General features: G+C 42.8%; 1 protein-coding gene across 1 annotated transcript in view; it reads right to left on the reverse strand.

Moving 5' to 3' along the window:
- Positions 1-5,179, reverse strand: part of COL24A1 (collagen, type XXIV, alpha 1) — a 346,183-nt gene extending 341,004 nt beyond the window's left edge. The window contains exons 1-2 of the mRNA XM_015416682.1: positions 5,112-5,179; positions 4,810-4,874 (exon numbers count right to left, since the gene is read on the reverse strand). Coding sequence (XP_015272168.1) covers positions 4,810-4,874; positions 5,112-5,179 — 133 coding nt within the window. The remainder of the gene's footprint in view (positions 1-4,809; positions 4,875-5,111) is intronic.
- Positions 5,180-24,632: the final 19,453 nt, after the last annotated feature.

A 24,632-nucleotide genomic window follows, 5' to 3' on the forward strand; every position in this document is an offset into this window, starting at 1 on the left:
CGAGCCCCATGAGGGGCCCGGCGGTGGACCTGCAAGGCCGGTGGGAGTGCAAGGAAGCCCCGCAAAGGCCCTCCCTGGCCCCAGGCAGGCAGGGGTGGGGAGAGGCAGGGAGGAAGCAACTTACCCTCCCTCTTCTCCTGCCTCCTCCTGGCTGAATGAGAGCCGGAAGCGGGGCGGCCGGAAGCAGGGGGCGGGGCTTCGTCATGTGCCCCGCCCCCCGTACCTCACCCAGGGGAACTGCAATCCCCCGCGATCCCCCCCCGAAATGACCTCTGGACAAAAAACAGGAAAATGAAGGATCCTCCTGGTTCATGGGGTCACACGAACCATGAAACTTCATGAACCTCCCTGTTTAATGAATGATGAACCTTCATAAATCTCCCTGTTTAATGAATGAAACAGTGAGGTTCGTGATGTGGTGGGGGTCTTCCCTCCCTCCTTTCTGCTGAGGGCGGCTCCCTGAGGCCAAAAGAATGGAAGGGGGGGAGACCTCTCTTTCCGGGAGATCTTCCCTCCCTCCTTTCTGCTGGCAGGGGCTCCTGGAGGCCAGCAGAATGGAAGGGGGGGGAGACTTCCCTTTCCGGGAGATTGTTCCTCCCTCCTTTCTGCTGGCAGAGACTCCACACTGCTAGGCTGAAATGGATGCAAGCCATTTGAGTGATTTTTCTCATTCCCACCCCCCGCTTCCCACCATGTACCCCATGAACGTAAGAACATAAGAGACACCAATGTTGGATCAGGCCAAAGGCCCATCCAGTTCAACACTCTGTGTCACACAGTGGCCATAAATACCAGGTGCCATCAGGAGGTCCACCAGTGGGGCCAGGACATTAGAAGCCCTCCCACTGTTGACCCCCCCCCAAGCACCAAGAAGACAGAGCATTACTTGCCCCAGAGCACCTATGTATACCTTGTGGCTAATAGCCACTGATGGACCTCTGCTCCATATGCTTATCCAATTCCCTTTTGAAGCCGTCCATGCTTGTAGCTGCCACCACTTCCTGTGGCAGTGAATTCCATGTGTTAATAACTCTTTGGGTGAAGAAGTACTTCCTTTTATCCGTTCTAACCCGACCGCTCAGCAATTTCATTGAGTGCCCACGAGTTCTTGTATTGTGAGAAAGGGAGAAAAGTACCTTTCTCAACCTGCTCTATCCCATGCATCATCTTATAAACCTCCAAAAACCATGTGGAGGGTTGTGGGAGGGTCATGGATAGGGATGGGCATGAATCTCAGTTTTTGAGCCATGAACCGGCTATGTTCATCACAAAATTAGGTTTTTGATGAGGTTCATGCCCATCCCTAGGTATAATTTTTGTGAACATGCAGTGGTAACTCTATTCTGTGTTGAAGGAACTAAAGGCAAGGAAACTGTTGATGGGACAGTGGCTGCTTCTGTCATTTAACTCTGCCTACAGGATTTAAGACTTTGTCTTACCTGGAATTGTGCTGCAGGTTTTAATTTTCAGGCTGGGTGTGCTGATGTAGCTGTTATGCTGCTTTTATTGTTTTACATTGCTATACTGTTTTCAGTGCTTTTATAGGAATGTATGAATTTATTGAGAAACGAACTCAAACAAGTTTTTGGAGATTGCAGCAGATAAATATATTAAATAAAAAAGTAAATTATGAACTAACTTCATCATCATTTAGAATCTCATCAAGACCTCCTGTCTCCTTCACTCAGAGTTAGCAGATTCTTTGAAGAATCATGAATTTTATCAGGTACCTTCACTTTTTTATTTTTACATACTTTAAGTAAAGTCATCTTCAACCAGCAATGTAAAATTGCCAACTGGCCACATTTTGTCCCAGGAACTATAAATCTGGTTTAAAATATGTATATATTATTTATGAAAAATTTTGCATACCACCTTACCCCACGCCGTTTCCAAACGGGGCCCATGTATATACATGGATAAATACAGCTGTGAGAAGACTATGGAATTTTTTTAAGTCGTGAATGGCCAAATGTTGCCAGAATTAAAGCAAGCCATGACAAAAGCCAAAACTAAATGAAGAGTCCTTGACACAGAAGGACCTTCACAGATTTCACACAAAAAATTAAGTTCCATTTTCCAACTTCCCTTCTCTGTTTACCAAAGACTTTACCAGCAAATGTTAAGAAAAGACACATTTTGGCTTAGTTTCTAGCAAGACTCCACATACGCTTACAAAAAGCATGAGACTTCCCTGGAAGAGGTTTTTTAAAATTGGCACTGAATATATAAACCTGACTGACTCTGCATCTTGAAAATCAGTTACACACCTTGCAGTGTTTCTAGTCATGTTCAGAGTGTATAATAGTGCCAAGTTTATAAATGGCAAGCAGCCAGCCCAGTCCAAGGCACAGGAAAATGTCTCTCAGGGGAGAAAAAATTACACATCTGCCAATTCCTTAGGATGCTCAGGCTCAAAGCAATTCGCTTATCTAAACTATGGTCTAATCTGTAGTAACTGCAGAGCCTTGAGTATGGTACAATTGCAAAACTCCATGCCTCAGACAGTGGAAAACCACTGTTACAGTTTAGCTAAAATGAAAAGATCAAAATCCACCAAGCATGATTACTTCTTAGCTGCCTTTGTTAGCCACTTGATGTAGAAAGAGACAGGCACCCCAACTTTATAAGAACACCCAAAGTAAATAAAAACTAGTTTGTAACTTGGGGGGGCTGAAGACAGTATGAAAAGAACTAAAATTAGATGGAGTGACTTAATAAGGAAGCCATGGCCTTCAGTTTGCAAGGCCTGACCAAAACTGTCAATGATAGGATGTGTTTGAGGTCATTCACTCAAAGGGTCATCATTAAGATGGAACCAACTTCATGGCACATAACACACACAACTTTTGGGAAGTCTGTATTTTACTTTGTGCCGCTGAACTCATATTTATTCAGGGCCCAAATCACTTCAATAAGCAAAAATGTTGTGGCCCGAGGTTCTATACATTGTGTTTTGAATTATGAAGCAGTCAAAAAGCCTGAGTTATTTGATTATCCACCTTCTTTCAACAGATGAAAGGGACCTTTGTGTTCAAACTACATCTGCAAAGGAAAGCTTTAAATATTCATTTTTAAGGTTTTGGGATACTGTGACAAGCTATTACGAGCATGTTTAAAACAATATGTCCAGTATCACACCTGTTTACTATTTTTCTTTAGAAAAATTGTGACTATATTTACTATATTTTTGTGTATGTACCATGGATAAAGTTTTTCAGGTTTGGATCCTAAGCACTACTTCTGTTTGTGCTGCATCTTCTCTGTTGTAGGGTGAGTACTCAACTCTGGAGTACATTCATCTCCTCTGCCACTAGGCACTTTGTGGCTCACTGAAAGTCACTGTGGTCTTGTGTGAGTAAAAGTGCCTAAAGACAGATAAATGCATTTAACTCCTGCAACAGAAAAGCACAACACAGAACAAATGGAACTAAGGCATGGGATGCAAGCCTCAAGTTTTTTTACTCTAACTTTTAAGCGGTGTTCTGATTTTAGAGGAAGCCAGGAACTGCTTGCTTCTGAAGCCACCATTGAAGTGAGGCTACAGACAGTTTTATCCACATAGCAATAATGATTTCTTCCTCTCAAGAAACAAACGTAAATGAGAGTTCTAGAATATCCTCAACGCTTTCATTGATCATTCTCCTCTTTGGAGGGAAAAGTGAGGAATATACTCCTGTAAATAGAAAATTAAAGCACTTGTTCCTGAATAACTCCTGCACAAGTACCCAAGGAGCAGTTTAGACAAGCAGCTCCTCCTGTAGTAAGGTAAATATCATCTAGAACTTTACCATTTAAGACTGAAAGTGGGGTGAATGAAATCCCATATCAAAAACTGCCTACACATAGAAAGCTGGATATCAAGGAAAAGAGTTCTTTCTAGCTTGTCCATCTTATTAACTGAGGCTGCAGTCACACACACAAAATAATCCACTTCCAATCCACTTTCAATGCACTTTCTAACTGGATTTTTGCTGTGTGATCTGGTAAAATCCAATTCAAAAGTGTATTGAAAGTGGATTGAAAGTGGATTATTTAGTGTGTGTGACCGCAGCCTGAGTTTCCTATGGCAGTATTTTTGTTTTTCATAGGGGAGCATTCAAACATGCAATTCTCCACCTGCATCCTCAGGTGGTTTAATCCAGAAACAGTTTCACCATGTGATGAGTTAGTCATTAAAATCAGACATCACACTTTTCATTTTTGCTCATATGACCACACATAACAGTTTTAAACTGAAAATAAAGACAAGTTCAAGATCGTAATCTCTGTTTTTCATCCGTATCATGTTTTTTGCAAATAACAAAACCACAACCTTGCTTTCTCATTCTAATCTGCATCTAAAAATGCAGGAAAAAATATGCCAAACACCAAACATCATTTATTTGCCTTAGGAACACTAAGTCTAGATCAAGTGTTTATTGTGTGCATTGGTTTACTTTGGAGAGTCCTAAAAAGTGCAAAGGTAATTCGGCCTCAATTTGCCACCCCCCAAAACACCCACATGCAGTGAAGTCACAAGCAAAGCCTTACAAGACCTTCCTTTTATAGGAGTTTGCCTAAATATGTAAGCAATTCATACAGAGAAAATCTGAGTAATTTCGAAAAGGTCATCTTTCCTGAACTGGTTTCTTTAAACTATTGCACTCACTGTAACTTTATCTGACATTTGGGTTAGTAGCCTTTGACAAATGGGTTTTCAGGTCACTACAACCATAGCTAAAATTACTTCTCTCCCTCCCTCTCTCCTTTATTTTTTCAGGGAAGATCATTTAAACATTTTGTAATAAAATAAGGAACTCTTCTCACCTTCTTCTTGTATGTGTGCAGCACCCACAGCTATACATGCTGCAAGCAAAAGGAGGAGGGTCTTCCTAAAACAAAAGGGGGAAAGAATTACATTGGCAACAAACTAAAATTCATGTGAAATACAAGAGACTTAATCTGTTATCCACAGGAAGACCCTTAGTTTTTATCAGTTTCTTATAGATTTTCCCTAGTCTGCAACTTATTTTTCCAGAAAGTCACAGAAAAAAGCAGTGGTAGATGACAGCCCAGATCCCTACCTACTCTGTCTTTTCTATCTCCACTTATGTATCTCATCCTTTTACCTCCTTCCTATCTCTCCTTTGGAAAAAGAGGTGAACAACAGACATGTAACCACTGGGCCCTTTTGCATTCAGTCTTTATTCCTGGTTTTCCCAGAACTCGAGACGGTATGCCTTTGATTCGAATCATTTCCTTTCATTCTGCATATGTAATTATTCTTTGGCACTTTGTGTCGGAAACTCAAGTCTCTGTAGATTATGCTTTCTGCATACTCGTGGAAGTGTTTTTTGAACCCTGATTGCTCTTATCCTTTGGAGAAGGAGAAGCCAAGGCGCCAGCATGATACTTCTCCCTTCCCTTCAATGCTCTGTGTTCTCTCTTCCTTTTCACAGAGCCTTGGCTGGTGGGAGGAATGCTTCCAGGAAAATCAGAATGACATTGAGTGAATGAAGCATTTCAGTGCTAACAGGGCAATGTTTGCTAACATTATGTAATGGAAATAAACCAATCAATGCTTAGTATCAAATCAAAATGCAAAATCCATGCATCCATTTTTGTTTTGAGGGAAATGTTTGTGATCAAAGTCTATTTGGCTTAGAAGTGCTTCTTGAAAAACTGTTTTTTTCAGTAGCTCTCCCACCCTCCAAACCACTGCAGACTCTAAACAAATGTAAATGTTCAACAATTGCCCATGAGGAAACTTGTTATCATGTAAACTGGCCACATAACAAAGACCAAAGAGAAAGAGGCTGAAACAGGGGAAGGCAGTGGGTGGTGCTTAAACAGTCACAGAAACATTTCTACTTTAAATAGTAGTGTCGATTTCAAAACAGAGCAGAACAAAGGTTCACAGCAAAAGCACTTTGGGGAAGTGGAGGGCAACAGCGTGCTGGAAGCAGTCTGAGTGCTGATCCCCCTAAAATAAATGCAGAACCAAGAAGTCCTGACACAAAGTCGCAGTGAAAGCAGGAGGGAATGCAGAACAGAAGACTGGGATGCGCTCAGAAACCAAGGAAAAAGACAGGGACAGAAAGGGCCATTTTTGGCTAGCAACTGTCACACACATCCATTGATCCTCCTCAGAATAACACGTGGCAGGAGGAAGAAGTGGTGGCAGAAAACAAACAAAGCTGACTGGCCCATCCACACTTTGCCCCCCCCCAACTTCCTGTCATAAGGGATGAAAAGGAGAGAAAGGAAAAAAGATGTCATTACACAAGTAAGAAACAGAGAAATCTATTTTACCTTCTTCGTCTTTCTATTCAATGTTTCTGTATCCCTATATGTCTCACTGTTTCTGCATCCCTCCAGAAGTCAAGGAAATTATGTTAGAGCAGTGGTTCTTAACTTTTTGGGGGGTCATGGACCCCTTTGAGGATCAGGTAAAAGCTATATACCCCTTCCCCAGAAAAATGCAAATACACACCAATTAATTAATTAATGGCAATTTCCTGGGGGAAAATTGAAATAAATCCAAATTGTGCAAATAAACAGAAAAGTAAACTTTAATTTTGCTCAAACAGGAAATTTCAATGAGAAGACTGCTGTTGTTTGGCTTGAATAATAAGACAAAATTGTAGAGTGGCCATTAACATGTCATCTTTGACTTCCAATTGATTTTGACTTTTATTTTGATGCCAACAAGTGCTGAAAAGTCTGACTCACAATGGTATGTAGTAGCAAATGGAATCAGAGCTCTTATAGCTTGCTTTGCCAGACAAGGATAGGCTTGCGTCAGGGAACACCAGAATTCACCATGAACTAATGTAAACAAAGACCATAAACTTACTGACTGTACATTTCTGTAATTCCTGCCAAAAGGAAACTATTATTTATTTATTATTATTTATTCTTTTCAATTTATATCCTGCCTTGCTGGGAACCTAGTTGTCATAGCATGGCAATGATGACTACTATACCTTACCAGACCATGCCCCCCTACACTTGTTTGGAGTGAAACCTTAATGTAATTTGACATAAATATAATATTTTTCACAAAGACGATCTCCGAATAACAAGAATGAAATAGAAGACAAAAATCATATTTGAACCTGGTTCACAGACCCCCTGAAGCCCATCCATGGAGTCCCAGGTCAAGACCCCATGCATTAGAACAAGGCAGAGGTATGTGGAGGAAGAAGCTTCCTAATTTTGTTTGCTTTCATGCCTCTTAAGTCAGTAAATGGTGTTCCAGGTGGCACTCCTCCATCACCTGATTTGCTAAATAGACTTCCATTTGAATTAGCTGATTCAGTGCCTTGTTCCCACAAGTAAACAAATACGAGAATTCTACATACAAGAGATACTTTCTTGATAACAGTTGTCCCAAGAGGCCTCTCACTTTTCACAAAGTAGAACTGAAAACTACCATGAGAAGAACTGCCATTTCTCAGATGTCACCATACTACTATATCTGTAATTTTAGGCACACTTACCAGGCAGAAACAACTTAAGAATGTAAGAACATGAGAAATATCCTGCCATAACAAAGTGTCCACCTATTTCAGCATCTTGTTTTTTACAACAGCCAATAAAATGTTTCTGGGAATAACATGAATTGGACTGAGTTGCAGAGCAGCAATACTACACATATTTACATCGGATTATACTCCCCTACACTCAGTGACTTCTGAATAGACATGCATGGCATCAGGTTGTCTTTCACAGCTGGAAACACCTGATTAAATGTCCCCCTCTTGCTGGAACGCTGCAGTGGTCAGAATGCATGTTTTCATCCACTGGTCTTATTTGAATGTTAACCAAAGGTTAAAGGTTCCAATAACTTTTCCCAGCATGATTTTAAAAGCCAGGACATGTATATGTCATAAGCACAAATGTTTGCTCTCATAGTCCCAAAGACTATGTCAGCGTTCATTGGCAAGATCAATCTGACTGCAGCCATTACAAAAGGACATGGAGGTGTTTCTAACACCTCAGGTACTAATTCTCATTTGGCTTCCAAATCAAAAAAGAAAAGAGATTTTAATTGGCAAAAAAATCACAAAAATATTACAAATAGGTCCCAAGTTAACATCATCAGCCAGGCTGGACTAAGGTGTTATGAAGTCACGAACCACTTCAAACAACACAGATGGACAAGATTCAGCAGACAGAATGAGAGACGGGGGTGGAGGAACCTTAGCCACCATCATTGCCACAGGTCTGAAAATGGGCTGCTTTATGGCATGACTATATTTTCCACCAATGACACTCTGGTCATCTCCCAATCCATTTCATAACCCCTAGGTCCCTGTCAAACAACAGAGCTGAGGGCCTACCAGAGCATAGAAGAGGAAACCAAGGAGCAACCCTGTTTTATGGCCCCAAATAGCTCATCATTATGTGCTGCTACAAGAGCCTCCAAAGAATTCCAGGGAAGCGGTCAAAATCCCCCAGAACAGTGTGAAAACAAATAGGAACCATTAATGTCTAAGGGCATATTATTCTAATCGCTCCACCAATCCTGCAGGGGAGAGGCAGGAAGCTCAACCATGCCTTTAAAAGACAGTGATCTGACCATAACAAGGGCTAAACCCTACAGCTCACAGTTATCAGAACTGTATTACTGGAAATAATTGTTTTATGTACCATTAGAATTTTTATTCTGTTCTGTAAGCCACCCTGAGCCGGCCTAGGCTGGGAGGGCGGGATAACAAATTAAATAAATCAAATCAAATCAATCAATAGATCATCAATAAGCCACTTGGTACAGAGAAGAAAGTCCAATGTATAGGGTTTTTTTCATATTCTGGGCCCATCACAGCCTCATGGAGACCATGAAGACCTGAGTTTGACAGGTGCAATCAGCAGGTATACTGAAATCCCAAAGAAACAGGTGGGCAGCACTATTGGTCTGAAGCAATAACAAAAAGTTAGTCCAGTGGCACCTTTAGGACCAACAAAGTTTAATTCTGGGTATAAGCTTTCATGAGGTGTGCATGGACAAGAAATTTTATAAATGAAGAAAAAGGGGAAACAAACTCAACCTGAAGTATACTGATAATGCTACAAGGGTCAAGCTACAGCAGATAAAATAATATCTTTCATGAAGCTTTCATGAAGTGTGCATGCACAAGGAAGAATGGAAGAATGGAAGAATCTAATTCCTGTTAAGTGATACAGCTTGTAACACTACCTCATGGTTAAAGCAGACCATAGAAGGAAGGGAGAATGAGGGAAGGCAGGTGTGAGCCTTTAGCATACTCTAATCTCCTAATCATATCTGTACCAGACCAAGCTATCAATTGCACGACTCTCCACATAAGCTGAGTGTCTATATGGCTCTAAAGTTTTCCAGAGAGTTTCGCTCCACAGGAGTATCCAACATTTGATGCTCTTACAAAGTTTACTGCACCAATAGGTCTGATCTCCCATGCACGATTGCCGCCTAAAGACTTCCAAAAGAAGGAGCATATTGTGAGACTGCAAGAAAAATGGCATGCAATGGGTGCGGTCAGACGGCGTGCTGGGAGTGGTTTAAATTGCTCCAGTCCTGATGCAGTCCTTTTTAACCTGGAGAATCATGATCACACACACCTCCTTGCTCAGGATCGCTGCGCAACCACATCGCTCCCCGCCATCCACACGCAGGAGTGTGCGTCAGTGTTGTTTCTCTCTCTCTCTCAGTATGGGCATGCAGACAGGCAGCCATCTGTAGAACTAAAATTTTCACACGTGCGCAGAACAGCGATTTCCACTTCAAACTGACTGCTGTAACACTTCCCTTTAAACTTTAAAGGAATACTTCCCTTTAAACGTTTACCCCGAAAATGGCCTCCGTGAGATCCTGAACTCATATAAACGCTAAAACTAGGCACCGTTTAAACATTGTTTTTAATAACAACCTCCACCTATGCGCACACTGCCAACGCTTAAAAAAATGGCGGGCGAAAAGTGGAAGCCTCGGGCAGCTTTCGAGCAGGGAGGGGGTTTAAACCGGAAGTGGCTCGACACCGCAGGAGCGATCAGACATCAGAAAAGTGCGGGTGGAACCGGAGAATCAGGAAAACACCACTTCGGGACCTGGTATCAAAATACTCCAGGTTAAAGCAGTTTTGAGATGGAAAGCGACAGCTGGGGACGGGAGGCAGATGTTGACTGTGTGATTGCGCAGATAAAATCCGTTTCTGAGGCGGGCTGAAAGCGGACTAAACGGCCTGTCTGAATGTACCCAATGGGTGTCAAAATATTAACAGTACCTTATCAGAATATACCATCTTTGTAACGTATTGATTCTTTTTTGCAGTTTTGGTGCATCTCTTTTCCATGAGTATATATGCAATAAGAAGGAACTGTTCCTTCAAATACAGAACAGGCAGCAAACCTGCTCCTATCCAACAGCAGTGCAATAGACACTATAGTACACACATCTATGCTGCTGGCAAAGTCTGCTGCCTGGTGCCAGCAAGAGCACGTTCAAACAGCTTCTACTGTCCAAACAACAATCTGATGACAAGAACACCACATCTAAGTAGAATTCATTTTATTTCAAATAAGAACTTTTTAACCTTTTAAAAACATACTGCACATTGCATTCCTCAATGCCATTCTATTAGAACGAAAATGCAGTTCTAGGTTGAGATTAATGTAATCTTTTCTTTTTTTATCAACGAACAGCTGTTTGTTTCCTTAAGTGCCCTGCTTTCCTTGACAGAGGTTGGATTCTCTTCTCACTTGCTCATAGTTTGTCTAGTGAAACTAAGTAGAAACTTTCTTTGCAGACATGAGTTACCCAGTGAAGTCAGTTCACTTAGTCTAGTTATGATCTGAAGGCATAACAATGATCATGAAACAACAGAATCACTTGAATGACTGAAGTAAGCAGGACTTAGCCTTTGAATGAACCTAAAATTTCTTTCAAAGATCAGCAATTGGTTTATTTGCTCCTTTATGCCCGAACAAATGCAGCTCCTTAGTCATTCACAAAGCCCTATTTAGGAAACCAATTATACAGAACACATTTAATCTTTTATGGATCTTGATTCACATAACTTCCCTATAATTTTATTTATTTATTTCATTTTTATCTCGCCCTTTCTCCAAGAATCTCAGGGCAGTGTATATTATTTTCCCTTCCTCTGTTTTATCCTCACAATAACCCTGTAAGGTACGTTAGGCTGAGAGTGTATGGCAAACATTATGGCGGAGTGAGGATTTGACCTTGAGTTTTCTAGGTCTCCTAGTCCAGTGCTCTAGCCACTGTGCTCCCTTGATGATGGTGCACATGATGCTTACTACTGACTGGCACTGCTACCACTTTTGAAATATTACATACAAGTTACTCCAGCCATAAAAGGTAGTTCCTTTGCCAAAAATGTGAACATTGCTTGCAGCAGGTCAGAAGTAGTAGCCTCCTCAAGAACTAAACTTCATCCTGGCAACTACATTCATATTTCTGAGATACACATTCATGTGAAGTGTTTTCACACTTTTTCATACCCATATCAAAAACTTTCCCCTCATCTGGATGTAATTTGCAAGATTCCAAAATAGCCAGGAACCTATCAAAAGGTATTACAGAGAAAGAAGGATTTGAAAAGACAAATGGGCAATTCTAATGACAGCTACTCCAGAAATGAGCAGTTGGGTGAATTCCACTACCGGAGGTACAGTTTCCTATCATGCTCCAAAGTTGAGGAAATAAAATTTATAGTAACAGCATCCACAAAAGGGTACTGACTTCAAACTAACAGCACAAAAAAAACTGTGCTCACTTCATCTTATACTTCATTTGCATTTACAATTTGATCACTTTATGTTTTTGCTAAAGGAAAAAAGAAGATGGGTTCTTACATTCCCCTCAATTTGGCTAGATGAGTCCCCAAATATTTAATACATGAGAACAAATTCTCTGTTCTACATGAGCAACTGTCAACATTCAGGCACATTACATAGGGCAGATAACATGTGACCCTTGAAGTACTTCTGCACAGCCTTGGTAGAATAGTAAGTCCCAGACAAAAATTTTAAAACTTTTTTGCTGCACAGACAAGTCTTAACATGCATTGGCAAAATATCAAATGCTAGAAAACAAGAATGTGAGTGTATGGGGGGGGGGGTTCCAGTCCATATTGGCAACAATCTTAAGCAGGTCTACTCAAAAGTAACTCCCATTTTATTCAGTGGGACTTACTCCCAGGAAAGTGTTCTTAAGATTGCAGCTAATGTTTTCAAAATGTTAAGACTTCTTCCTGAAAAGCTCTTCCACAGACTATAGTATGCCATCTGCCATGTTCATAAAACTATCCGCAAGTAAGATCAAACTCAACTATGTCAACGCAGTATTCTTTGGGCGTCCCATCGTAATGTGCCTAGCAGTACAGATTCAACCTCTCAGACACTCATTCTCATACCTTTAATTCATGACATCAAGAAGCTAGATGTATACAAACACAAATCCATCCATACATGCTTATCACTGCAACACCAAACCCAGACTTGCATGAGTGAAACAGTAATCTACTGGTGATTCCCCAGCCCAAAAGAAATCAGGCTGTCCTTGACCAGAGCCAGGGCCTTTTCAGCCCTGGCTCCTACCTGAGGGCCCTAATGCAGTTCTGCAGGGCTTGCAAGGCAGAGATGTTCCACTAGGCTTTTGATTGAGGACCACGATGGGTACCATCCTATCTAGCACTCCACCCCCCACTTCCTCTCTACCTCCCCCGTGAGACAGTGATACAACTTGAAACTTGATATTTTAGTGCCATCTGAAAATTTTAGTCATATTTACCTAATTGATGGAATTGTTTTATTAATCTATGAATGTTTCTATTGTTGTTCACTGCCCTGAGCCCTGTATTTTCAGGGAAGGGCAGTCAATAAATTTAAATTATAAATAAATAATCAGGGATGAAACAATACAAACAGTCAATGCTTTTTCAATAGAAGCAGTTCACAAACTCAGCTTCCTGTGATGACACAGAATGGCATCAAGTGATGTAAATGCAAGTGTAAAATCAGAACTAATTCCGTACTGAGCCTTTTTGTCTTCTTCATGGAGCCCCTAGCCACCTGGCCGGACCTCTAGAAGAAGTAAGCAAGCACTGCTCCACTGGCAATCTGTGCAATTAGCAACAGCCAAATACCCTATGCTAAAAGTTGCCCCCTCTCCCTTAACTGGTTCTTCTGAAAAGGAACAATCCCAAAGCTTCAGTACTGTCTGATCATCATGACCCCCCCCCCAATGGTAGGAGCTCACTTGTTCTGATATGCTTTAACGCTACATTCAGGGCTGATTTCAGTGATTCTAGGGCAACAAGCAAAAGTTAAAGATGGGACTCCAGGATCATTATCACTCTACTGCTAGCCATCCCAATAGGGCCAAGGGGTAGCCTTCATTCCACATGAGGTGGGTCGAAGTCATTGCTGCTGCTAGAAGCCAGCTGCCTAAGTCCCAGATAGAGCAGATACAAGCAGCAAGAGCCTGCTCTTCTTCTTTTCTCCCCTCCGTCAGGAAGGCAGAGCTGTGGGCTGTAGGGGCCCTCCCAAGTGCAGGTCCTGGAGCAGCTGTCCTTGTTTCCCATTGGCTCAGACTGCCCTAACCTAAGTTGCCAGGGGCGTGGGGGGCAGAGTCTGCCCATTTGCAGTGCTGCCATAATTAGCAGTGTTCTGTTTCTACCGCTCACTTAGCAGAACAGCTTAGCAGAATGGCTAGAGCAGGGGTATCAAACATATGGCCCAGGGACTGGAACAGGCCCATCCAGGGCTCTTATCTGGCCCACAACTGGTGCAAAGGAGGAAAGGCAGGACGCTGGTCAGGGGGGGAGCGGGTCCATGTGGTGAAGTATGTGGGGTCAAAGCTGCCAAGAAATAGAAAGGTTAACTGCTAGGGGGCAAGACTATGAGGCTGAGGTAAAATAGTGGGGGGGGGGAATGGCAGCGAAGGCAGAGAAATAGGGGACATAGTGTTTTTTCCCCTCCCGCTTCCTCTGACTGCAGCTCAGCGAGGATTGGCGAAGCCACTACATAGAGAGGTGGAGCCGAGCAGCTGTCACTGCCACTGCCGCACCAAACAGTGACTGTGAGGGGGGTTGGCGAGAGCAGGTGTGCAGAGCAGCTATTTGCCAACAAAGGGATGGGGCTGGCAGAGGAGAGAGGAGGAGGAGTGCTGCCACATGGATTGGGAGGCATATGAGTTGTCTTGTGCATGCTGCTCTGAGAGGAAAGACGTCTCAGCCTCAGAAGCGAGTGAAGGAGCGAAGGGAGAAAGGGGCACCACTGTCGCTGCCGCATGTCTGAATAGCCACAGAACTGGGGAGCAGAGTGACAGGGATGGTGGGGGATGGCAGACCTCCCTTCTCCCCCACATGAAGGGAAAGGGCTCATGGGAGGACAAAAGCACCCCTTGGAGGTTTTGGAAACAGCTTCTCCCTCAGGTCTTCCACTCAGCCCCACTACTTCTGTGGGAAATGCAGGAGGGATGAGAACTGGCAGTAGGGGGGATCTGGGAGAGCTCGGTTCAGACTCCCCCTCCTCCTGAGCCAGGAAACTAGCCGTTTGAAAGCAAGACATTGCAAGTAGATAAATAAGTACTGCTTCGGTGGGAAGATAACAGCATTCCATGTACCTCAGCATTTAGTCATGCCAGCCACATGACCACAGAAACGTCTTTGGACAGCGCTGGCTCTTCAGCTTAAAAACCGAGATGAGCACCGCCTCCTAGAGTTGGATTCGACTGGCTTTAGAGCAAGGGAAAACTTACTTAGCATTACATTTTATGGCACACGTGGCCCAGCCCAACAAAGTAACATTTATGTCAGATCTGGTCCTCCTAACAAATGAGTTCGACATCTCTGAGGTAGAGTCACCATCACGATGGCTGTATTGCAGAAGCACATGAAAACAGGCCATGCTGGCCTGTTCCCTAGTTGTGGAGGCTAATACAGGCAACAGGAAGCCAGATAACATCTGTGTTCCATGTTAAGAAAGAAGAAAGAATCAGCCTTACATTGGGTTAGATCCTCTGCTTTGTGCTGATCACACAAGTGACACTTCTGCTTGCACAAGCATTTCTATTAATTCCTCCCTCCACGGCAGACCTTATGAAAGCTCCACACACTCTTCCAGAAGGCCCATCAATCTCCCAAAATGGGATTTTGTCAAGTGGGCCGCAGCAGGAAAAGGGAAGTGGAAAAGGTCCATTCTGAAAGATCAGTAGTGCTCCCAGTTCATAGGATCCAACCCAGTACTTTGGAAAGGCACCACATTTTGAACAGGAGGTTGAATTGACAGCAACTTTGGCTCTACCTAAGGTTGCTCATTATCTCCTGCACCAGCTGAAATCAGCAAAGATCTCTAACCCTTTCTTCCACAATCTAAAAAACATCAAAAACTTAGATAGAACCCTCCTCTGATACAATCAGCTCCTGAATTTTGTGAATGAGTCAAAACACAGGGAGCAAATGGTGAGAATTCCAACAATCTCAATTGCTGTTCACAGCTGGAACTGTTCAGAGTTTTTACCCACATAGATTTAAGTAAGTTGGCAGGCTCCCAGCCTGTCACTTGATTACAGTTTATGATCTCCTAGTTCTAGTGTACAAGATCTTTTAATAAAACTCAAAATTGTATTGGCATTTTTGGCCACAGCGTAACATTGTAGGCACACAGTCAGTTTACCGTCTATGATGGCCTGTAGCACTTAGCTCCATAATAATTATAAAAATTAAAATAATCTTAAACATTATTTGATTAATTCTGCACTGTTCCACTATGTTATTCCATTGCCAGATTGCAATTTTTTAAATGACCCCCCTGCCCACCGCACATATTACTTCCCTGAGATTTTGGACACCTCTAGTCAGCTACTGAAGATTATTCATTTTCAAAAAGACTTTTAATTTATAGGTTCTCTTAAATTTCTGCTACTATTTCTTCTGGAACCTTTTTCTGGTTTATAATGATGGCTAATGTTTTAATGTGCTATTGTCTGCTAGCTTTTATTCCTGATGTTGGCTGATTGTTGTTAAATACTATTTATTTCAAGTATGACTGGCTTTTAAGTTTGTTGTAAACTGTCTTGGAGGCTTGATAAATGATTTTGAACAGTAGCAACTACAAAACTATTGTCTAATGAACAGTTTGTGCACTTTGGTTCTTCCATCCTTCATACAGAGATTTATACCATGAACAGTATTTATATTAGCACTAACAGCATTTGTAACCACTCCAAACAAATAAACAAAATAAATCATATTTACACAACCAAATCCCACAGTAACTATTCCTACTAGCCATACATTCTGCAGACAGTATGAGAATCAGATTTTCTTAGCATTTGAGAACACCAGCTCTGATCACAGCCAAAGTCTTACAAATAATCCATCATAAATAAAACGTATTGCCAAATGGCAGCTATAACTTCAGAGCATTTCCATCTACACTGCCTATCACACCATTGTGAGGTAAAGAAACAGTATCACTACGAAGAATTTCCCCACCCAACCCAATAAATTAAGATGAAACATATAGACTCAATTTAACACTGCCTTATGCCCAAATACAAGGCTTTGTGTTTTCTTAACTCCCATGAATGTCCCATCTTAACTCCCATGAATGTTGTTTAACCTGTTAAAGCATCTATGGTAGAACTGGCTTGAGTATCAGCTATAGAAATGGAAGCCATCCAAGTGCCAAACATTTATGGATTCAACATGTTATCTCCATTGCACTAGTGATATTACTTTGCACATATGATGCTGCTGTAGAGGACCTCTGTCAGCTAGGCTGATGTCACACAAAGCAGCTGTTTCAGTTTGGTGTAGTGGTTAAGTGCGCGGACTCTAATCTGGGAGAACCGGGTTTGATTCCCCACTCCTCCACTTGCACCTGGCTGAATGACCTTGGGCAAGCCATAATTCTGGCACAGCTGTTCTTGAAAAAAGAGCAGTTTCTGTCAGAGCTCTCTCAGCCCCACCCACCTTACAGGGTGTCTGTTGTGGGGAGGGGAAGGGAAAGGAGTTTGTAAGTCGCTCTGAGACACCTTTGGGTAGTGAAGGGCGGGATATAAATCCAATCTCTTCTTCTTCTTCTAAGCTTTTGATGTCTTCAACAGTATTAAAAACCAGAATGGAAATTAAAAGCCTTTGGCAAACATTTTCCAGATCTGTCACCAAGGGTCTTATATTTTCTAAACGTGCACCCAAGTTTAATGGCCATGTTGAAATGTAATATGAAACAAATATATTTTGGGGTTTATGGAACAAGCATTCCCATCAGAGAACTATGACTGGCTGCAGTTCCTTATAAAGAACATACTCAGTGGCAGTCTCAGGTTTTGTTGTGTAAGGTGTAGATCTGTCCTGTGCTGAAGCTGGCGAATTATTCCTTACTAAAGCAATTGCTATCCTCAGCAAATTTAATATTGAAAAGGGAAGCCAACTCATCCTAAATTTTGGTTCATATTTTAATACAGTGTTTTAGCCCTTCTTCCAATGCTAATCTCCAGCAAATTCAGTTTCATTCATCCCAAAGTACTTTTAGATCATTCTGACATTCTTAGAAGAATCCAATACAAGGCATGATTAAGGAGGGAGGGGGTGTAGGAATTGGACAATATGAGAATATGAAAAGAGCCAGTGTCGGCTGAGGGACAAGAACTATGAAGCAGAGAAACCCAGCTGCAATGAACTAGAAATGACTGAGACTGCATCTACATGGAAGTGCAAAAACGTGGCCCTGCCACAGCAGCAGTAAAAAGCAGGGCAGGAACAGGCAGGAGTGGCACCCACACATGCTGTTCTTGCTCTGCTCATTGTTGCTGAGACACCACCCCTCCTCCGCCTTCTCTCCATCCTGTTTGTGCAAAATGCTGCACGGCACTTTTAGTGGGCCCCCACAGCCTGGGACCCTTCCCCTTTCCTGTTTCTCTATTAAGAACATAAGAACATAAGAGATGCCAATGTTGGATCAGGCCAAAGGCCCATCCAGTCCAACACTCTGTGTCACACAGTGGCCAGAAATACCAGTGCCATCAGGAGGTCCAGCAGTGGGGCCAGGACATTAGAAGCCATCCCACTGATGACCCCCCCCCCAAGCACCAAGAAGACAGAGCATCCCTTGCCCCAGAGCCCCTAGCTATACCTTGTGGCTAATAGCCACTGATGGACCTCTGCTCCATATGCTTATCTAATTCCCTTTTGAAGCCGTCCATGCTTGTAGCTCCCACCACTTCCTGTGGCAGTGAATTCCATGTGCTAATCAGTCTTTGGGTGAAGAAGTACTTCCTTTTATCCGTTCTAACCCGACCGCTCTGCAGTTTCATGGAGTGCCCACGAGTTCTTGTATTGTGAGAAAGGGAGAAAAGTACCTCTTTCTCTACCTGCTCTTTCCCATGCATAATCTTATAAACCTCGATCATGTCACCCCTCAGTCGTCTTTTCTCCAAGCTAAAGAGCCCTAAGCGCTTTAACCTTTCCTCATAGGGAAAGTGTTCCAACCCTTTTATCATTCGAGTTGCCCTTTTCTGCACTTTTTCCAAAGCTATAATATCCTTTTTAAGGTGTGGTGCCCAGAACTGCACACAGTATTCCAAATGAGGTCTCACCATTGATTTATATAGGGGCATTATTATATTGGCTGATCTGTTTTCAATACCCTTCCTAATAATCCCCAGCATAGCATTGGCCTTCTTTATTGCAGTCACACACTGTCTCGACATTTTCAGTGAGTTATCCACTACAACTCCAAGATCTCTCTCTTGCTCAGTCTCTGCCAGTTCAGACCCCATCAATGTGTAAATTAAGTCGTGCTACAGCACTACAACACAGCTCAGCAGGGAATGGGGAAAAGCTCTTTTAAAGGCTAAAAGGGGGACATGATACGCAGCAGTAAGCTACCTCACACCACTCTGAAAGGGGAGCATAGCTCCACCCCTCTCCCCGGAGCAGCTGCAAGTATCAGCCATCATGCAGTTTTTCCTTTGAGACAGGAAAAGTTATGACTTTTTTCTAGCTCAAAGGAGGGGGGGGAATGGGAACCATGTGAGTCATGGTCAAATTGTGTGTTGCCTTTTACAGTGTGGGGGGGAGGGTTATTTGGAGGGAAAGTTCCTGTGTGGACACAGCCTAAAAGACTGAGAAAAGTGCTAAACTAACAAGGTGACTTCATACAAGTCTGACAAATTAGTCAACTGATTATTATTAGCCCATTACTTGACATGGTTACAATTCAGTGATGTATTAATCTGACACCTGAGAAACATACAGAATTGGTCACTCACTACAAATCCAGTGAGGGTTTTAATCCCTGGACATCTTCAGTATCTCAAAGTGGATACATGGTGGGAGAACATCAGATAAAAAAGCACTCTGCAAAATAAGGTAGGGAAATCACACTAAATAGAATCGGCTTGCTAGGAACTCTGCATGCAGAACTCCCAGAGATATACATAAACCACTCTGTAAATCGTTTCTGTAAAGTGATCTCAAGGCAGAAATACTAAATATTTTTCTCCCTTTCAAGTTTTTCCTTTCTCTCCTAATTTTATAATCCCAGAGCAGCTGTTTCTATAACAATTATTTTTAAATGGACTATTAAAATGTTTTAATCAACATTCTATCTGTATCTGAAGAAGTAAGCAGTGACTTGTGAGAGCTCACACCCCACTACAAATTTTGTTAGTATTTAAGATGCTACTGGACTCTTGTTCTTTTCTACTGCTACAGAGAGACAGATTAACACAGCTACCCATCTTGATTAAGCAACATATGTGAGGGCAAGCAATTAAGGGTTTTTAGGACTGGTTAATTTTTGTGGATTTGTTTCCTCATGAAAACTGACAGCAGGAAAACACAATTTATGAACTGAGAGCAATTACCATACTGATGAAGAATCCAAACCAAGTGGCCCCTGAGGTTCTAGCTGGGGCTTCACTCCCCTTGCTGCTGGACACCAGTGTTCCTCTCGGGCAGTGGCCCACCGGGAACTTTCCCTGTATGTTAAATGGGCAGTCCACCCTTGAGAGTAGGCGGCCCATCTCTAGACAGGAAATACCCCTAGCAGTCCCAGGTAACAGCTCCAATAATATTGTAGTGATGGAGTCGAATGCAAATGTTATAATGTTTTAAAAGAATATAAACTCCAGTCATCCAGTGAATACATTACAGTTCTAGGAAGATGTTTTTTGAGTATATGTGTAAGTGGAAAGTGTGGAAGTGGTGTGTGTTTTATATTATACTATGCACATCAGGGAGCTGTGATTGGCTGCCAATTTGAACTGAACATACACTCAACAGCAAACCTGATTTCCATGCTATAATAACTGAAGTAGCTCTTAATCAGATATGTAATAACTTAAAGCTGATAGCAATGATCAAGAACAGCATGCAGTGCAACCATCCCATAATGCCTTCACATGACACTTCCTGTCTCACTGCTTACCAAAATACTTTTTAATCAAGCTTGATCCATATGTGCAGCTAAGCTTGTAGACAGCCACCTTCCAGGAAATCCTCTCAGCCTTTCAAGTTTCTCCAGCACACTCCCTAGTACCCAGCCTACTCACACTGACATCACACAGGCCACTAAAAATTCTTTAAAGCCTTTCTCCAGTTGTTGGTGCACATGCACGAAAGACATGCAGTTCAAATCCACTTGCATCCTATTGCTAAACGGATGGATGGCTTTGCAGAAAGGTGGATTTACAACCACACTTCAAACTTCATGCTTGCGTCACCTGCACTATATGATTTGCATTTTTAGTTAGAGTAGGTCAGGGGAGACCTTAGCTTAAGTAACTCTTCCATGGAAACTTGCTGGGTGACTGTGGGCCAGACACTCTCCCCCAGGCTAACCTACTTCACAAGGATAGAATCTGGTGGGCAGCCGTGTTGGTCTGAAGCAGCAGAACAAAGTGTGGGTCTAGTGGCACCTTTAAGGCCAACAAAGTTTTAGTCAAGGTGGGTTTTCATGTGGACGCCCATTTCACTGTGCACTGCACATGAAAGCTCACCTTGAATAATATTTAGTTGGTCTTAAAGGTGCCACTAGACCCAAAATTTGTTCTACTTCGTGAGGTTGTTGGAAGGATGAAACAGAGGAGGGGAGAACAATATTGTAAGCTGCTCTGAGTCACAGTTGGAGAAAAAGGAGGTTTAAATATAGTTGCACACATTTGAAAAGGATGTTTTTCACATTTTTAACTTCTTCCCATTATGCAAATCTCTACTTGGTTACTGTTTTTAGGCACAGCATAATTCCTGTGCCCAATTCATGACCACAACTGTCACCGATTCAACTGCCTCAAGTAGGGTTGCCAACAGACCAAGAGAAAAATGTCCTGTTCCATTCACAGGGGCTTAATAGGATATCTTCCAGGTGAGGTGCTTTACCTCCATGCCATGAAAAACTTCTCTTTCCTGCCTAGATGGCCTGATCTGAATTAGTGCACCATACTCTGCAATTTAATTTTTGGTTAAAACACTGGAAGGATCCTAACACATGCCAGGATCTCCTCTAGAATAATCCTAAAAAAGGTTAGGGGAAAGTCATACCAATTTAACTGGTACCATTTCCCTTATTCTTCACCTCTCTGGATTCCAGTGAAATTGACAAAGCAATGGATTTTCTAATTTCACTAATGTCTCCTTAGTTTTTTAATTACAGTATTAATTAAAGTATTACTATGTACACACACACACACACGTCTGTGTAGGTATATCATAGCTATAACTCTCTTTTTTTTAAGGGAGGGAAATACTGTGGTGAAACTAACAAAATACTCTCTAAACTTGCCAGTTTAGTGGAGATCAGAACTCAACAAAAGTAACTGACAAGGTGATCAGGCTTTCTCCCAACCTTATTAGTTGTGAGAAAGTACCCCTTCTGGTGCATTAACTGAGGCAGAAATAATACCCAATTGAACTTTCAATAACTTTAAAACACTTGTGTGATTTTATTCTTTATCTCAGTGAAGAAAATGTGCAAAGCATTTACTTTAAAGGTTACTTCTTTCAAAAACAGTGAAATGTTCAGCCAAAAGTGGTTTCTTAGAAACTGAGCTGTCTCATAGACCTAATTCTCACGAAGATGGTAAACCTGTGTCTGGGCTGTACCACTTCATATTGTAGATGGGTTCTTCCATACAAAAAAAAAAAAAGTAATTATTTCAACAGAAATGGATGTTAAGAGTTCTACTTTGTTCCTGTGGTGTGTGTGTTTTTTTATGTGAAGAGCTATTTTTTGCACAGAATGTCATTCAATCATGTAAATCTCCATCTGTAGTCTGAAGTGGTACAATCCACAGGTTTACCACCTCAGCAACAATTATACCCTAAAGAACAGATACGTTTTGGCATATGAAGAATAAATTCCAAACAGCCAGACATGAAACAAAGGAGGCAGCCTTGCAAATCTCAACAAAAGCAGCTAAATTACTCTCCAGTTCTTTCACATAAAGACTACCATGCATGTGAAGGGATTTATTTACAGAAAGCTGCCCCACAAGAGACTTCACTGCATTAAATTAAAGACCTGGCAGCTTGGTAGAACCTGTTCATTTGCTAAACAGAATCTAAGCAAAGGCCATGGAAAATCTGAGCGTGTCCAGAAAGATCACCCACATTTTTCATGTTCAAAAGTCTATCTACCCAAAAGGTTTACACACTTTTACTAGAGAGCCAGTGTGGTGTATCGGTTAAGAGAGTTATACTAGTATTTGGGAGACCTGGATTTGAATCCCTCTCGTGCCATGGAAGCTTGCTGGGTGACCTTGGGCCAGTCACACTCTCATCCTAATCTACACCACAGAGCTCTTGTGATGTTAAAATGGAAAAGACCAGAACAATGTAAGCCGCTTTGGGTTCTCCATCAGGGAGACAGGTGGAGTACAAATGAATTAAATAAACAAAACACAAGGAACAACAAATGCCTCCTTGCTTTTGTGTCTTCAAGAAAAGAAAGAGGATTATTCATGTACATGAGCTACAGGACTATTTGACTGAAGTTTCATTTTGGCAACTACTGTCTCAAAATAGCATTTGCCTTTAAGTGAGGGAGAGATGGCAGGTGGAAATAAGTTTTCCATTTGCCCCTGTCCCCCTTATACTCACATAGAAGAAGAGATTGGATTTATACCCTGCCCTTCACTTGGAATCTCAGAGCGGCTTCTCCTCCCCACAACACCCTGTGAGGTAGGTGGGGCTGAGAGAGCTCTGACAGAAACAGCCCTTTCAAGGACAGCTCTGACTGTCTTGCCCAAGGCAAGAACTATGTCTTGCCCAAGGTCATCCAGCAGCTGCAAGTGGCGGAGTGGGGAATCAAACCTGGTTCTCCCAGATTAGAGTCTGCACACTTAACCACTACATCAAACTAGGGGGACACAAGTGTAAGCCAAAACTTTCATTCCTCTTTCAATAACAACCATCTTGAGTTCCCTCCACTTCATTCCACAAAGAGGACTGCACAGAGGGACAAGCTGTTTGAAATGTCCTGTGCCTGCTACAGATCCCCAGCAAAAACTCAGTTCTTTAAACAATCTAAAAACCAGCAACAAATCGACAACAAATCTAAAAACCAGTGGGTGGCATGGAGCTAAACTTTTGGAGCAGCTCTATTTTAGCATGCAGCCAAATCTAACTAGAAATTAAACTGTTCCTTCCAGGGGTCGTTTCGTAGAAAAAGAGCTAGGGGAACTCATTAGCATAACTCATTAGCATATGCCCCACCCCCTGACATCACCGGAAGTGTGTCATAAGGCCACACACCCCGCCCCCAATGGTCCCGGCCGGCGGGAGTGCAAGGAAGCCCCACAAAGGCCCTCCCTGGCCCCAGGCAGGCAGGGGTGGGGAGAGGCAGGGAGGAAGCAACTTACCCTCCCTCTTCTCCTGCCTCCTCCTGGCTGAATGAGGGCCGGAAGCGGGGCGGCCGGAATCAGGGGGCGGGGCTTTGTCATGTGCCCCGCCCCTCGTACCTCACCCGGGGGAACTGCGATCCCCTGCGATTCCCCCAAAATGACCTCTGGTTCCTTCTCTCAAAATAACACACAAGACCTGTGCCCTTCCAGGGAGCATGGAAAGCAAGCACCACTTCTCCTTCAGCATCCTTCCAGGTGCTCTCGTTTGTAGTTACGTGTAGAGGCCCAGGAGCAAGCTGAGCCAAGTGGCTGTTGCAGTGCAGGCAGTGCCAGAGAGACCACTTGGCTGCCAGTGACTTTGAAAGCAGGGAGGGACCCACTGAGAACTTTCCTGCTAAGTTAAAGGGCCAGTCTGCCCCTGGCCACACACCTAGGTATCATCACACACCCACAGCAGCTGCTGCATGTCTGCATGAGTCCTATCTTTCTCATCAGGCAATGCTCCCTAATTGACTAGAAGGTACAGTTGGCAGCCTCCAGGTGGTGGCTGGGCTCCTGATATTACTACTGATCTCCAGGCATCAGAGATCAGTTCACCTGGAGAAAACAGCTGCTTTGGAAAGTGGACTCCATGGCATTGTACCCCCCTGAAGTCCCTTCCCCCCCCAAACCCCCCCCTCCCCAGGCTCCAACCCCCCCCCCCCAATCTCCAGGTATTTCCCAACCTGGAGCTGGCAACCCTACTGGAAGGGGCAGTTCTGCACCCAACACAGTTCTTGACCTCCTCAGAATT

Source organism: Gekko japonicus, unplaced genomic scaffold, assembly GCF_001447785.1.
Source record: "Gekko japonicus isolate JY-2015 unplaced genomic scaffold, Gekko_japonicus_V1.1 scaffold16, whole genome shotgun sequence".
Lineage (NCBI taxonomy): Eukaryota > Metazoa > Chordata > Lepidosauria > Squamata > Gekkonidae > Gekko > Gekko japonicus.